At 42.2% G+C, this 15,687-nt stretch overlaps 2 protein-coding genes across 3 annotated transcripts in view; both read left to right on the forward strand.

The window, feature by feature from the left end:
- Positions 1-6,543, forward strand: part of LOC135912547 (syntaxin-1A-like) — a 44,414-nt gene extending 37,871 nt beyond the window's left edge. For both annotated transcript variants that reach the window (XM_065445011.1, XM_065445009.1), the window contains exons 10-11: positions 3,867-3,991; positions 6,158-6,543. In XM_065445011.1, the coding sequence (XP_065301083.1) occupies positions 3,867-3,950 (84 nt within the window). In that variant the 3' untranslated portion in view covers positions 3,951-3,991; positions 6,158-6,543. The remainder of the gene's footprint in view (positions 1-3,866; positions 3,992-6,157) is intronic.
- A 653-nt stretch (positions 6,544-7,196) lies between these two features.
- Positions 7,197-15,148, forward strand: Ran (RAN, member RAS oncogene family). The gene is made up of 6 exons (XM_065445012.1): positions 7,197-7,332; positions 8,181-8,225; positions 8,860-8,944; positions 9,656-9,781; positions 11,346-11,533; positions 14,446-15,148. The coding sequence occupies exons 2-6, from the start codon at positions 8,184-8,186 to the stop codon at positions 14,662-14,664; spliced, it is 660 nt and encodes a 219-aa protein (XP_065301084.1). The 5' UTR covers positions 7,197-7,332; positions 8,181-8,183; the 3' UTR covers positions 14,665-15,148.
- The last annotated feature ends 539 nt before the right edge of the window (positions 15,149-15,687 follow it).

The raw sequence follows: 15,687 nt of genomic DNA on the forward strand, positions 1-15,687 counted from the left end.
TGACCGCCAAATTCTCTGGTCGAGAAGACAAAGTTCTGCGTGCCCACATCCACATTATTAGAGCCATGAATTTGCAGCCAAATTGATGGAGCCGTTCTATAGCATTGCCGATTAACATATCAAATGTTACATAAGAAAGGAAGACGGGTAAAAATGGCTCTCTTATTTATGCTGCTGCTTTATTTGTGCTTAAATTTTGCACAGAAATGGTGCTGGCTGGCACTTTTCTGGACAGAAAGTTGGGGAAAGTATTCCTTGATCATAATTTCTATTGGCGCCTCCCTCGTAATGGCGCGGCAACAAATCATCACCTAGCCTGCTTGAGCTAATGAGGAATCACTGCATTTATTGCAGCCTTGGCCCCAGAATGGTGGTGCCATCTATCACTATTCTGGCAAAATGCAGTGCATGCTGTGCTTTGTTTGAACAGCCATGGCACACTCTCAAATTTTGGGGAGCTTACTCCCACATCCAGAGGCGATGTCACCTTTATTGATATATGCCGGTGGAATCAGTCGCCACAGACGTGGTGTGGTTGAAATTTATTCTTTGTGAAATAGGTGAGTGTCTCGTCCCAGACGTAGTAATAAGCAAAACACACGACAAAATGCTATCGCCATGTGAAATTCAAGAACAAATGAGCTAACGCTTTAACTGGAGGAGCCCTTTCTATTTACGTCTTTATTCACTCATTCATTAATGGGACACTAAAGAAATTAAGGTGAGCTAGATTGGAGGATAAGGATTCAGTAATAACGAATTTGCCATTTGTAGTGAGAACAGCTCTTTTGCAAGTGAGAAAATTACGAAAATGGAAAATTGGAGTCGTGGCACCCTGTTTTAGACTTTGGTATCTTTCGTATGACATCGGCACTGGCTGATTCACAGAGAGAGGCGGAGGGGAAGGTCACATAAGGGACTGTCAACTTGTCCGTTTGGTGCGGGCAGTTCAAATTGAGGAACAGGAGCAAGGTCTTTGGTGGCGATTTACCGTGCAACACGGTAACATATTGGCACACAAAAAACAGTGATAGACTTCTAGACGAATAATCTGTTCATCTAACTTGGCTTAGTATTTCGTTTTAGTGTCCTTTAATTGTGCATCCTCAATACCTCATTTGACAGTTACGTTCTCTGCAACGAACACCTCTACAACTAAATTACCTGTATAACGGATAAATAATTCTGTCCAGGTTATAATGTGAGCAGTGCATTGTGCAACCTTTAATTACTACTAATTGACCTGTGTAATGAATGATTTCAGAGGCCCCAAGCACTTAGCTATAAAGGCATTCGCACTGTATTCAGGCGTTTCGACTGTCCACTCATTATTCCTGTTTTTAGCTGCATTGATCTAACTCAAGGAGCCAAATGGTCAGTGTCATTTAAAGTGTAAATAAATAGTGCAAGTATGTGAATAAACGTTAGAATTGATAAGAAGTTGGAAAAAACGTTTGGAAATAGCTGCTAGCATTGCGGCTACAATGGGAAAGCTCAAATCTACCTAGCATAATAAGCAGGTTCCGGTGCTGACACACTATAGTGTTAACACGTACAGATGCTTTTTATTTTTTGTTTTAATGCATAAAAGTTTTCTTCGATATCCATAAATTGTACATCACAATTATTGTTTTGTGTGAACAAGAACTGCATGCTGAGGGCAGTGTTCTTGTAACCTGGGCTGGCTACACTCCGCATGTGTGTTCTAGAGTGCCCTTGCTTTGCATGCAGGTACCTTGAAAGCGGGTATTTCGTGTTGCATTGATTAATAAGGCAAGTATTTGAATGGCATGGCATTTGAGGCCCTCTGCCAGCTTGTGTACTTTAAACTAAACAATACGATCAGGGTGATTAAAAAAAAAAGAAACGGTACATTAGTATTGTGGTCGCAGTTGTTTAAATGATATGGCATGGTTGGTTTTTTTCTGCCATTTGGAAAATGGACTACACTGTTTATTGAACCTATCATAATAACCATCTTTTATGGTCGCATTCTGGTCTAATTGTCCTGTTTGCATTTTGATTGTCCTTGGTAATGTGCTACTGCCATGGTGCGATAGGTCTGAATGCTGAGAGTTCCTTGCTCTTTTCAAATCATTCATGTTGATAAGGCACATAGTGGTGTAACGAAACTCTCATGTGGGAGTCGTGCACAGTCGTGCGAGTTGTTACATAACTAGCCATGTAGTTTACTAGAGGGTAAGAATCTCTTGTCACCATGTCATAAGTGGCTATGAGAGAATATTTCTGCTGAGGCCAATCATATGTTTTTGTTCATGCACTGTGTATTGTGTATCCTGCAATAAATGCCCGTGTTCCATTAGCTCCAAGTTTCTGTTTCAGCATTTCTCTTTCGTTTGATCAGATGCTCTGAGTCGAACTTTTGATACGTTCTTGCCATAACGAAACGTAAGTGTTTCTTTTTGTTTTTTTCGTTTCTTTCAATTATGACGTTTTCTATGCTTTTGCATTATTGTATTTTTCTTATATTCTAATTCACTTTTTCTTTTACTTTTCTTGCTGCACAACACTCGCAGTTAGGTCCTATGATGTGAGGTCAGGCTTTGTTGCACTGTGTTGTTGGCCAGCAGTAGGGAAGGGAAACGAGCAAAAATGTACAACTCTATTTGATGTGTGGTATTGCACTGTCATGTTAGAGGCGTTGCAGTGAATGTGCTTCGAAACAAGTGCATACACTTCCTGTTGCACCATCACTGCTTTGTAGAATTCCTTCTTGGGCAGAAACTTAGGAAGCTGTTCTAAGAAAAACGTAGTCTATTAATGATAGAGAAAGATTACATATTGTAGTTAAAGGTGATCAGTGACTCAATGGGGAACTTTCTCCACATATAAGGACATCCTGAATACATGAAAATGCATTGAAACATTTAAAATTAAGTTCACATCACTGGCACAGTGGTTTTGGTACAAGTTCAGTATGAGACCTTCATTTTCTCCTCTGATAGAGTTTTCAGTGAATAAACTTTCAGTCTAAGCAGATTTAGTGTTTCCCTGCAGTGTCTCTTTATATATGCTAGAACATAATTCCTCATGTCACATCTGGATAACCAAGCATTGCTGAGAGCCTAAAAAAAGGATTTTAATCGCAGTGTACATAGTACTATAATGTGCAAAAATCTTATTGTTGAGTTTTTTGCCAATAGCCAATCGCAGTTTGTGATCGAAGGAGCCAAAGCGCTGAAAAATATCGGCCTTTGGCATGCGAGGGCTTCAAGAAAGTGTTAACACTGGGACGTTACACAGGCTGCACACATGCATTGCAGTCAGTGCAACCCAGCAGGGTTGATGTTTACTTGAAGGACATAATACTGACCGTTCTGTCTTAAGCTGCGGTCTACAGTCTTTCGGGGATCCTTGAGAGGGCACAGTGGTCTACAGGGACCACTCATGAAGCGCGCCATTCATGAGTTTTATTTGTCAAAAGAAGCAAGTAGAACATCTGGGGAGGCCCTTGGAGCAGCTATTTTGTGTAATCATGCATGCATGCAAGAAAAATAGAAGAGCCCACTGCAAGTTTGCAGGCGGTGATTAAGTCCTGTGTCCTGCAAAAATGTTGAAAGTACTTCTGCTAGTGTAATGCAGGACCTAGGGGAGCTTTAGCTTTAGTATGTCACATTACTACCAGACTCAAATATACTCGGGACTGCCCCCAAAAATGCCTGCTGAGTATTTAGGGGCAGAGTCGGCTCACCAGAGAAAGGCACAGAAGATGATGACAACAAACTGATAATTCAGGAATGCAAAGCACTTTATGTGATTTCATGTTTATAATGTGATATTGTACTGGCCATAGCCTTAACCAAGAAAAGTATGTGTCAGTAATGTTGTGCCCTTTTGATTTTCAGAAACGAGTGCTTATCCTGATATGTGTTGCCATCTCTGCTGTGCTGCTGGTCATCATCATTGGCAGCTGGGTTGGTTTGTCTTAGCCGTGTTCTGTATGTGCAAGAAGGTGTTAAATAGGGGTCAGGTGAGTTACCGTGTGGATACCAAAGCGAGACTTTGGGTTCAGCATTGATGAATATGTCGAGACATGTGCTGCATTCCTTGCCCATTCCTTTTAAATCATTCCTTTTAAATCAGGAATGTGTGACCAGTGGACGTTTCAATTCAGAAGAGTACAAATATTGAGAGAAAACCAATTTTTGAGCTAAACCAAATATGCAGAGGAGTGAAAATTCGAAATAAAAAAGAAAAGTTATGTTGTATACCTGTTGTGGCATTTGCTGTTATGCTGGTAAATGCGGTACAAGTGAAATATGGTACGAGTATGAGCACAGTACAATTTACTCAGTTGTGACAAGTAAAATAATGGAAGCAAAAAATAATTTTGTGAGACTATGTGCATCAAGCAAATTAAACTACTATGTTGTCTTAGCCTGAGGTATAGCCAATTGCAAAAAAAGTAATGGCCAGCTAGCTGTTGCTGGCAATGGCTGTCTCACCTTAATTGTATGCTGTAGACTATGTATCTATCATTATTTCTGTATTACCTCAATACTCGAATGCAGCCAGGTGCTTCTGGCGATACCTTGCAACGCTCACCAACAATTTTCTAGAATATTCCTCATTTTGCGACATTCTTCATGGCAGAAGTTCAAGACTTACCCCTGATAATGAAGATTACTTTATAGACAAGTGTTAAGGGTGTTCATATCTGAAATTTGAAAACTACAAATTAAACAAGTCCTTGTCATTTTAATTGTATTTCATTTTATTGGAAAACTGACTATTTGAAATTGTCAAATATTAGTTTCTATTCAAATATAATGAATAACACTTATTGGAGTCTCAGGTGAGACACTGATGCAAAAGAAGACTGTTCAAAATGTTTTTGCTGCCTGAGAGTAACAGACGTTGCACATAAGTATCAGTACCAGAGTGAACTCGTGGGGCAGTAAACTTATGCTCAGTAATTTCCACTCATTCAATAACAATGACCTGCCTTTAGGCATCCTATATATGAATTTGTTGTTTTTGATTTAGGGAAATGAGTTTACTATTTGGCCAGTGTCAAATGAGTTTACTATTTGGCCAGTGTCACCATGTTCGCACCCTTTTGCAACAATGTTCATGTTTTGTTCCAGCACGAGATATAAACGCTAGATTTATGGTGTGGGTCTCACACTCGGGTACAGAATTCCCTGCCCGATTGCAAGTTGCATGCATGCTAAGGCTGTAAAATATTTTACCTTCCTTGCCGTTTGTGTTTCGAGAATTCTTGTGGGAAGGCATCTAGCTACTGAAAATCTTTAATTATATGATGTAAAGCTGGCCCTTCAACCCTCCAGCACGTCATGATGGCGTTGAACGAGCTGAACAAGGTTAACAGTGTGCGCAAAGAGCGCATACTACAAGTTTCGGCATTGCTTGTTGCATGCAAAGGAATACCGTCTGGCTCAGATGCTGATGACAACTGGACAGGTTTATATGATCGCATTCAAAGAGTGTTGCAGGGATCCCCTAATCAAATTGCTGCATGTTCTGACGGCAAGCTCTCGTCACTGATTGCGCAAAATAAAGCCTGGCATTCTTACATACGATACAGCTTTGTTGTTGGTGGTAGCTGGGTATGGGGACATGTTCCTTACAGTTAAATGCAAGTGTGGCGGATTTCATAGTCATCACTTGCAGGAACAAAAGGCACAGACATTTTTCCATGCATGATGCAGCACGTTGGAGCCTTGCACTGAACTACGACTGTGTCACACTGGAAGCCTGAATGCAGATATAACACAGCCATATGTACTGATCCTTATAGTATAGGCAGTTAATATAAAACTCTGATTGGGACAGTGTAGCACAGGAATACACGCACACAACTGCCTAGAGGAACACCGTGGCCAACCTGATATGCTGAGTGGCTTTGTCTTCCATATCCATTGCATGAATCGTATGGGTGGTGAGATATCTCTGTGTCCATTTGCTCCATTGTCATACTGACACAAGGCAACTGGTTGGGAACTTTGGGTAAAGCATCATTTGAACAAGGCATTTTTTATTATAAAGATAACGGCTGTTCAACCGAGTGAACTTGTAAAACTGTCGAGCTATGCCACATTCTTTTCAGGGAAATATATTTATAACGTATATTCTCTATGGCTTTCTTATTGCAACCTGTCTAAATCTTTTCCAGATGCCAAGTGTAGATGTCGCACATTCTCAAAGTTGAGCTGCAAGTTTTTCCACTCTTACAGCAAGCTATGTTGTCATGTGATCAGCGCGGAAGGATCCATGGCCAAGTGCACCTTGATGTCTTCGCGTAGTTCCTTCCGTTGGGAATAAGTCTTGGACCAAAGGAGAGAAAAAGGCCGAGTGTTGTTGACTTGCCAAGTACCACTGTTGTCTTCTCTTCGACCTTTGAATGTTGTGCACATCAATCGCTCCTAGAGGGATTGAAAAGAGCTTATACCTATGCTAAGTGTGTATATATATAAATATATGTTACAGGTTCGTATGTGTACAAAGATGTTTGTACTGTATAGCTGTAGTGAAAAGGGAATAAAAAGATTTTGCATAATACGAGAACCACTACATCGCATTTTGTGTGTCTGGTCTTGTGTTATTATAGTACACTGAGTAACAAAACTATAAGAGTGGATGCCACTGTACTTTGCCGTAAAGAAGTCATTTATTTATTCATGCGTCCGCATACACAAGCATTGATGTGGGGGCGATAATGAAGATATGAAGGAACAAAAGGCAAGTGAACCAAATTGTATAAGAAACAATTGCAGCTGGAGACAAAAACAGGTAACACACCCAGATGAAGGAAAATAATGTGAAGCTCCACTGGTCAAGATTACATTTTGACACCGGCAATGAAGTTTATACGAACTAGTAATCGGTGCACTTTCAATCGCGATGGAGCCCGATCGGGATTGAATTTCTCGATCACCATTGGCGGCTCTGCGCAAGCTGCGGAAGCCGCTCCAGATTAACCGCGATCTTGCGCCACTACGACGATGATAATGGCAGCAATGGCCGCGACAGGTTTCGGTTTCAGATTCTTTACAGGAAGCAGAGGCAGGCTTTCCTAAGTGGTGATGTTTGTCAGCGCTATTTATTAATATTATTTCCATTAAAATGTTGTCGCTAATATTCAACATGAAAGAAGATATATTTTACCAAATAAAAACGAAACTAAAATGCGTAATGCCTTGTATGTGCATTGTGGCGCATCTGGCGCCGCGTGCGGCATTTCTTTTAGAAATATCCGGTGCTGTGTATGTGTGTGTGAATGCGCAGTTGCGAGGGAGAATCTGTTTAAATCGGCTCGAAAACCTTGTTTTTGAAGACACCTACATTTTCGTAAGTAAATTTAGATTTTTCAGTAATGATTTGGCGCGAGTATTACGCGATTTGGTGCTGTCAACGTTTGAAACGGACTTATTTTTGTTGCGTAGCGCTATTGTTCGGCCGAGGCCTAGGAGGCTGTATTTTGGTGTCAGGTGCGAAATGTAGTTAATGTTTAAAAAAGAAGCTTCAGGCTTCACCGTCTCTTTACTGGGAAGCTAGAACTTCAAAATCGCAGCTCTGTTCGCTAGTCACCCGTAATGCTTGCTTTTAGCTCGCAATTTTGAATACCGTGAGCAGTGCGCCGATAGTAAAAATTGGCGCCATCGGCTTTTGCGTCGAATGTCGACGCTCTCGAATAGCGTCTGAACGTTTCTCGAGGCAACACGGTCTGTATTAGCATCACGCGGAGCTTTCGCAGTCGATTTCATTCAAGGAAGTGTTTGTACCAACATCGGGCTCAGTCTTGCACCGTGTTCGAGTGCACTTTCGTTGGTTGCCGTGGCCACGCAAGTGCCGGTAGATTACTCATAGCCGGACCGACGTTTCGCACGGTACTTCAAACACACTTCCAGGAACTGTCTCCGAGAGCTTGGCGTGCATAAGCCTTGTCGTTTCGTTAACGGTCATCGAAATTGAGAGAATTCAGTGACGGCGTAACCTGAAGGACGCGTAGCAGCCGCAGCTTTGTGTGTTTGGTTGTCTGTCCCCATTCATTGCGCCGATTCTTTATGGTTGGCGCACACGTCTCGCTTTTGGAGGCGGCCGGGTCACTCGAGACACTGGGAACGGGCAATAACCGCGTCTAATCTCTGTCGATTGACTCGAGCGTTCATTTTTTTTGACAACTGATTGTGTTCCAGACAATGCTGCAGGCAGACCACGGGGACGGCACCCCAACCTTCAAAGTAAGTGGAAACACTCTCCTAATAATTTTTCTTGCTTGCAGAAGCGTGTTTTGAGACTTCACGTTGGCAAATAGAAAGTCTTTCTGCAGCTAATGATGATTTATTGGTGACCGAATGGCAAATGCCATGCGGAGAACTGTCCCTCTAATCTGATGCTGCATGTTGTATCTTGAGGCCTATTATAGTGAATAAATATATCTGTGGAGCTAAGACGTGGCTGTGTTCATCGGAAATTTACTGGCAGCAGCTTCTGCAGATTAGTTGTGTACATAGATATTTGTGCACCCGGGTAGTTTGCCGTAAGAAACGCATCATTAGTTAAAAGAATATCTTGTGCTTATCTGTACGCCCTTTTGCATTTGAATGACTTCATAAATGGTGTCATAAGTGGGATCGCATATTTAGTGCAGGATTTGAATGTTTGCTTTCTGCCGTTTGCATAGGCGCGCACTTCAAAAAAAAAGATCTGTCTTGTATGAGGTGTTGCATTTTTTATGTTGACATGAGGCTATGTTCGTAAGTTAGTCGTATATTTTTCTATTTTGGAGATCCATGATGGTTGTTCGTGTGAAAGAATGTGTATCATATATTTCACGTGTTGCTTTGCTGCTAAATGCTATTTTCATGTTTGCAGTGTGTTTTGGTTGGCGATGGTGGGACTGGGAAGACCACCTTTGTCAAACGGCACTTGACTGGAGAATTTGAAAAGAAATACGTTGGTATGTACGCACTTCAGCCGCCCAGCATCTAATAGTGAAAGTGAACTTATATGGCAAATGTGTTCAGGGGGTTATTCTGTACTGTTAATTTCTAGTAGGTTGGGATTCTTTAAATACATATAGAGTTGCAGCTGATGATGATTGACTGGTGGCCAGATGGCACAGCCCATGCGGAAAGTTTTGTCCCTCTAATCTGAAGCTGCAAGTGTTTGTGGGTTTTTGTTGTGAGAATGAGCTGAGAGTCTAACGAAAACACTTGGAAAATGAAGAAAAAAAAATAGCCTTTTAATAACCTAATTAGTGCTTAATCATACATTTAGTTGTATGTAGTACCTTCTGAAGAGCTTCTGTTTGGTTGTTTCAATAAAGAAAGCTACCTCTTTTCAGATATATTGACAAGGTAGTGTTTCGAAATTTCTGGAACCGAGTTATGTACTGTAATGCAATTATTGGAAATTTAGTGTGAAAGCGGGTCATCTTGTGTAAAAAAGAAAAAAAAAGTGCCAAGTATTTGAACAGCTCCAGCTTATTCTTTGGTATGCTTGTGGTGCTGTCTACCAATAATTTAACGAGGGAGCAAACTGAAAGATTGTGCTGCTACACACATCTCGCCAGGCTACAGCTGCATGATGCTTTAATGAATTGTTATTTTTGGGGTACCTGATGCAAAATGAGTTCACATCTCGACGCTACTGCTTCTGTGTTTTTTAGCCACACTTGGAGTAGAGGTCCACCCTCTTGTGTTTCACACAAACCGAGGTCCCATCCGGTTCAACGTCTGGGACACTGCAGGCCAGGAAAAGTTTGGTGGACTGCGTGATGGCTATTACATCCAGGGTGAGTATTGCCTGGAGTCTATATACAAATTTGCTATATAACATCGAGATTCACGCATGTCGTGGTGCCCGAATTCAAATGTGCATAAAATTAATTTCTTGGAAGCTTGTTCAAAGTGTTGCTGCATGACTTTGGGAACGTTGAGCAAAGCCACAATTTTGTAGCGATGCATTTTCTCTTTTGAAGGTTTATTTATCATAAATAAGTTAGTACACACTTTTGGGACCCAACAAATTTGTTAATGAGTTCCTACCTATAGTTATTCAGAAAAACACTCTTCTATGGCAGCTTCTATATAATACTTCATAATTACATAAAACAGAAGCAGCTGAAATTTTCCAAGTATATTCCTGTGCTATTCCTTTTACTGTTTTGTCAGTGGTCAGAGTGACACTCCACCCTCATTAGTTGTGGAATGGTATATGAGGAAGAGTAGCATGGAAAGGAGCGAACGGAATCTTCTCAAAATTGTGGCCTGGGACTCCTCCGTAGATGGCCAAGAAACTGTTAGTCAGTCAGTATGGTGCAGTACTTGGAAGCCACAGAATTGCTGTTGCTGAAGGCATCCATTTCTCTGCTTGCTACTTTTTTTTTTGGTAGCATTGACTCAACATGGGATAAATGTCTGGTTTGTCTATTCACTGATTCTGACATGTTTGCATGATTTGCAACTGTCGAAAGAGGAACACGTTTGTGAATATGCTGCAAAGTTCAAGTTGCTACACCAAATGTACTCCCACAATGTCTTCCCAAGGTAGACTTGGCTCGTAAGCTAAAACTTCATGTTCACAAATTTAAACATCAAGCTATTTATAACTTAGGACTGCTCCAATCTGTTTTTATTCCTAATTGGCCATTAGTCATCTGTGATCGATTGGAATGGTTAGTCTAGCCCATATGGGCAAAGCCTGAAACATATTGACCTACCACGGAGGGCTAATGACCGATTTGGTATAAAAACAGATTGGAATAGTTATGTTATACTGGTCACTTTCTCATTGTCCAGAAACAAATCCTAACGAAAAAATTCACAAATACTACCATAGTTAATGCATGTAGATAAACACCTTTATTCTACTTTCACATGCCAAGAGCAGAGCTAAATTGCAAGGCAAGTATTTCCACACACCTCACTAAACACTAATTCCATTTCATCCCTTTTTTGATCTTATTGGAAAATGTGCTTGTATCTCCTGGCAGTTTTTAGAGACAGTGGGTTTTTAAATAAGCTGTAATGATCTTTGTTGCTTCAATCACCTTATCTACTAATTATAAAATCTCGCCTTACGGCTGGTGCATCCTAAGTTGCTTGCCAAGAATATGTTTAAACTGTGTTTGCCAGTTTGGTGCCTTGTGTAACAGGGCTGTAAGGCATTTCGTCGGCCGAGATGCTGCAAGAAACTTAGTCTGTTGGCCTGACATCGAAGAAGTAAAGTTGCTTTTATTGTTAAGCGAGTAGGTAGAGCCTGTATTTTGTGTCCTAGCTCTCTCGTGACATTTTATAATGAGCCAGCCGAATGCGGAAAATGTTGCAGGCATCTTTTCTTGGTTCTTTTTTATGTAGGCCAATGTGCCATCGTCATGTTTGATGTGACCTCCCGTGTGACGTACAAGAACGTCCCCAACTGGCACCGGGATCTGGTCCGAGTGTGTGAGAACATCCCTATTGTGTTGTGTGGCAACAAGGTGGACATCAAGGACCGAAAGGTCAAGGCCAAGTCCATTGTCTTCCACCGGAAGAAGAATCTCCAGGTGACTATCCGCTTTCATACCCAGTGTATGCTTGGGAGGGGTCACTCTTTCAAAAATGTAGTGACACACTTTTCAGGTTGCAGAAACTTCACAACACGCTTCTCACACATAAAAGAATTGCAATTACCAAGTATGGAGATTAAGAAACACTTGATAGACATTTTGACACTCATGTTATCTCGAAATGCTCGACTTGCTGTCATTGACATTGTTGTGGCATCGTGAATAGCGAAATATGCTGATTTTGTGTAGCATTGATGGTAGGGTATAATGACAATGCCCATAAAAATAAACAAGAGTGCCTTGCTGATTTCTCCTGGCTGCACTCGTGGCAGCTGCAGTGATCGCAGACCCAGAGTGAGCAAGTGTTCTGCGACATCGCAATGCATCTGCCCCCCCTCCCCTGTGTCGGAATTGAAACTGGTCCGTGGTTACCATTAAGTTACTGTGGGTGCGTTGGTATTTACCAGTGTTTATCCTAAGGTTTGGACAGTTGTGAACATAGCTTGAGTGTGAACTCATGCAATTATTAGTTGAAGGTGTCATCTTGTTCCTTTAGAAATAGTGAATCCTCGTTAAACTGCATGTAGTTGGCCAGAGCTCGGAAAAAGAGTACTAAACGGTAGTTCTGCTTAACTGAAATAGCATGAGATGGCTGGCTTATCTGTCAAAAGCGGAACTCAGTGAGAGTGCGATGAAAGGGGAAGAAGACGTGCAGTATTTATTCACATTGCGCGACAAGAATGTTATTTTCGTTTGATGCCGCGGCAGCTTAGCAGCAACGACAGTGGCCTCAAACTTACTGAAGCTGTGAGCCGGCTTTTCAGCCACCCCCCTCTTGGCAAACACTTGCATGGCAGATTCCTCATTGGCGTTGCATGTTCTCCATGCATGCGGGCGGTAGCACTGCAGAAGTCGCGGGGCGCTTTTTTCATTGCGGGGTGCTGTTCTCATTGCGACGATTGCGTTCATGAGGCTGACGTAACGCGCAGCTTCTGCCACTGTCGGGCCTGAACCGCCCGTGCTGTCACTTTCGTGTTCTCATCGCTGTCGCTAGTCGCCACTTCGGCAACGATGGCGAAGAGTCGGACCTTGTAGCCGACATCTCTATGCGGTGGCAGCAACTTCACATTCCAAATGCCATACATTGTAGTCAACAGTAGACCCCTGCTGCGTGCCGAAACAGACTTGGTGTCACTTCCGATAACACGAACAATGTCCAATTTTTCTTCTATGCTGAGCACCCGGTGTCTTTTTTATCCGAGCTTCGGCATGACACGAGTCCTTGCTTGCACGACGCCACAATGGTCTCTGGCATGGCGCCGACATGATGTTGACGTGGCTTCACGCGCAAACGTACAGGGCACTTGGAGGCCATTGTTCCGATCTCTCAGGCTTGTTTTGCCGGGCTGTCCGATGGAGATGACACATCGCCATGTTTGCACGAAGAAAAGTGGAAACACTGCGTGTTAACCCATATATATGCAGTAAGCTGGTACACTTTATGCGGATACAAAACACATTATGTTCAATGGCTGTTGCGTTGGGGATTTGATTTTACTACTTTCAAAACGAAGCTACTGTTTAAGCCGGTACGGTTTAACGAGGCTTTACTGTAGCAGTTTAGGTGGAGCCGGCGCTTTTGTTGAGGCACACATTGTTTGTCTGTGCAGCTTCTCAATGTGAGTGACATTGTTCATCATGTGACATAAATGTGCATAGCCTTGGTCACTGCTTGTGAACACAGCAGTTTTTAAGAAACACTGCTGCAGGCAAGGAACATTGTTTTGTGTGCAAGACATTTGATATTATTTGTGCAAGGTATTACCGCTGCAGCTTGCAAATTTAGATCCGAGAGTGGAGCTTAGCTGGAAAATGACCTTCTTTCAATTTATCTCTGCTATTGAAAATTAGGTGCATTTGTTTCAAGATAGCTCTTGTGATAAAGTTGAATAACCAATTTAGGTTGATCTACAGGGATTGCTCTCAAGTTGCAACTTGGGGATCTTTGTAGCAAAAAAAAACACTTGCTTGTCCATCTGCTGCAGACAAAAAAATATTTAATGAGCACACACTCCATTTCAATAGTTTCTGCATGTTATCAGCAGAATCCACTTATGGCCACAGTGATCACTTCACCGTTATGTTGGCAGTTGAACATTCCTGCAATAGTGCAAGTTAGTTCTTTATTTCTAGTTCAAGTGGAATGCGTTAAGGAGTGGCATCAATATATATGAGTTATGGCAATTTGATGCTTTTGTCAATTGAGGTTAGCTAGAGCAGGGGTTCACTGGAAGACTGAAACTTGGGAGAGATCTGCAATAGTGCAAGTTAGTTCTTTATTTCTAGTTCAAGTGGAATGCGTTAAGGAGTGGCATCAATATATATGAGTTATGGCAATTTGATGCTTTTGTCAATTGAGGTTAGCTAGAGCAGGGGTTCACTGGAAGACTGAAACTTGGGAGAGATCTGCAGTAGCTAAAAAAACGGAAGCCTCAGCCTTGAATCAACGTTTTAATTAACAAGAGGACTTGTCTTGGCCGGGTCATGTGAGAGCGGGGATGTTGTCAAACATGAAAACGAGTCCTCCTGTGGAGATCTTTTCAGCTTGAGGTTTCCATTCTTTGCTGAAGGCAGTCCGATTTCTGCCATTCTTGAATATGCTCGTGGTTTAAGTGCAATGGTGAATAACCCACACGATGAATGCAAGATGTTAGTGGGGTAAAAGAGGTTGCCTTGCCCATTGCTTTTCTTTAAATGGCACGGAAATATCTTAAAATAAAATGTATTTCGTTAGCAAGCCTGTTTTGACGAAAATGCAGGTTCTGCTGTTTTTCTTCACACATGCAGCACCTCTGCTGCATTGCTTTGCAACTTGGCTGACTGCTCCCTCCGTCTCTCTCCCATTGCAGTACTATGACATCAGTGCAAAGAGCAACTACAACTTTGAGAAGCCCTTCCTGTGGCTGGCACGCAAGCTAATTGGAGATCCCAACCTGGAGTTTGTCGCCATGCCTGCTCTTGCTCCACCCGAGGTCACCATGGACCCTGAATGGCAGGCCAAGCTTGAGAACGACATGAAGGAGGCACAGAACACATCGCTGCCTGATGAGGATGACGACGACCTTTAACCAGCGGCCACTGCAAGCTTCCACGCGTTGTCCTGCACTGGAAATTTGCCGCTGCCACCCTTCACCCACCAAGCTTTCCTGAGTGTACAGTTATATCTAAGGATGCAATGTGGCGCCACTGTTTTCGAGTCTTGATTGCCTCCACTTTTCGGAGTGGGGCATCAGAGTATAGCGTTTCCTGTCACATTTTTAGGCCTGCATTTTTTTTTTCTAATCCAACCAAAAGCTTGCAAGGTGTGTGTAGTGACTGCAATTCATGATGCCTGCCCCTTACTTTTTTTTTATACATAGATTAGCTTGAAGTTTTAAGTGACTAGGCCCATCTTTGAAGTTACTTGGGGACAAGGCACAATTTTTTTTTTTGTAACTAATCAGTGATGGCATGCTTGTTCTCGAAAGTGATGAATGTGTATTTTTTTTTCTTCAGTGATGAGTGAAATTGTGTGCGGAACAAAGATTTACAAAAATAAATGGTTGGGCCGGACATGCTTACTGTGTGTGAAATTTTATTGGCTGTGACAGAGCAGTGCATTCTTAGCTGAATACTGGTAAGCGCAATTCTAAGACGGGACAGGAGAGAGACAAACACGGGACAAGCGCTAAGAGCAGTACCTTCGCGAAGTGTCTACGATAGAGTAAAACCTGAAGATATAAAAGCATTTCTTATACTAAATTAGGAGAAAAAGCAGGAAGTTTTCGTCCCAATTGCTTTAAATTGGTGGGAAATACAGTAGTAGGAAAACTCGGCATTCCTGAAGGAAGCAACGTTTCGAACAACCGCATGCGCAGATCGGAGTCCTGCTGGATTTTTGCGAAAGTTTCGCACGCCCGATTTATAGCACACTGCTGGCGGTTGCAAATTAAAACCTCCAATAAAACCTGGAGGAAGCAAAATATGAAAGGTTTGCCTCCGAATAGTGGAACGACGCATGGCAGCGCAGTGCTTGCAGCATGGCTTGCCGGCTACAAACCGCACGTTAAATTGCGCTCCGCGTGAATGCTTGCGCGCTTCGGCACCTGCAA

This window comes from Dermacentor albipictus, chromosome 2 (assembly GCF_038994185.2).
Source record: "Dermacentor albipictus isolate Rhodes 1998 colony chromosome 2, USDA_Dalb.pri_finalv2, whole genome shotgun sequence".
In the NCBI taxonomy this organism is placed as follows: Eukaryota; Metazoa; Arthropoda; class Arachnida; order Ixodida; family Ixodidae; genus Dermacentor; species Dermacentor albipictus.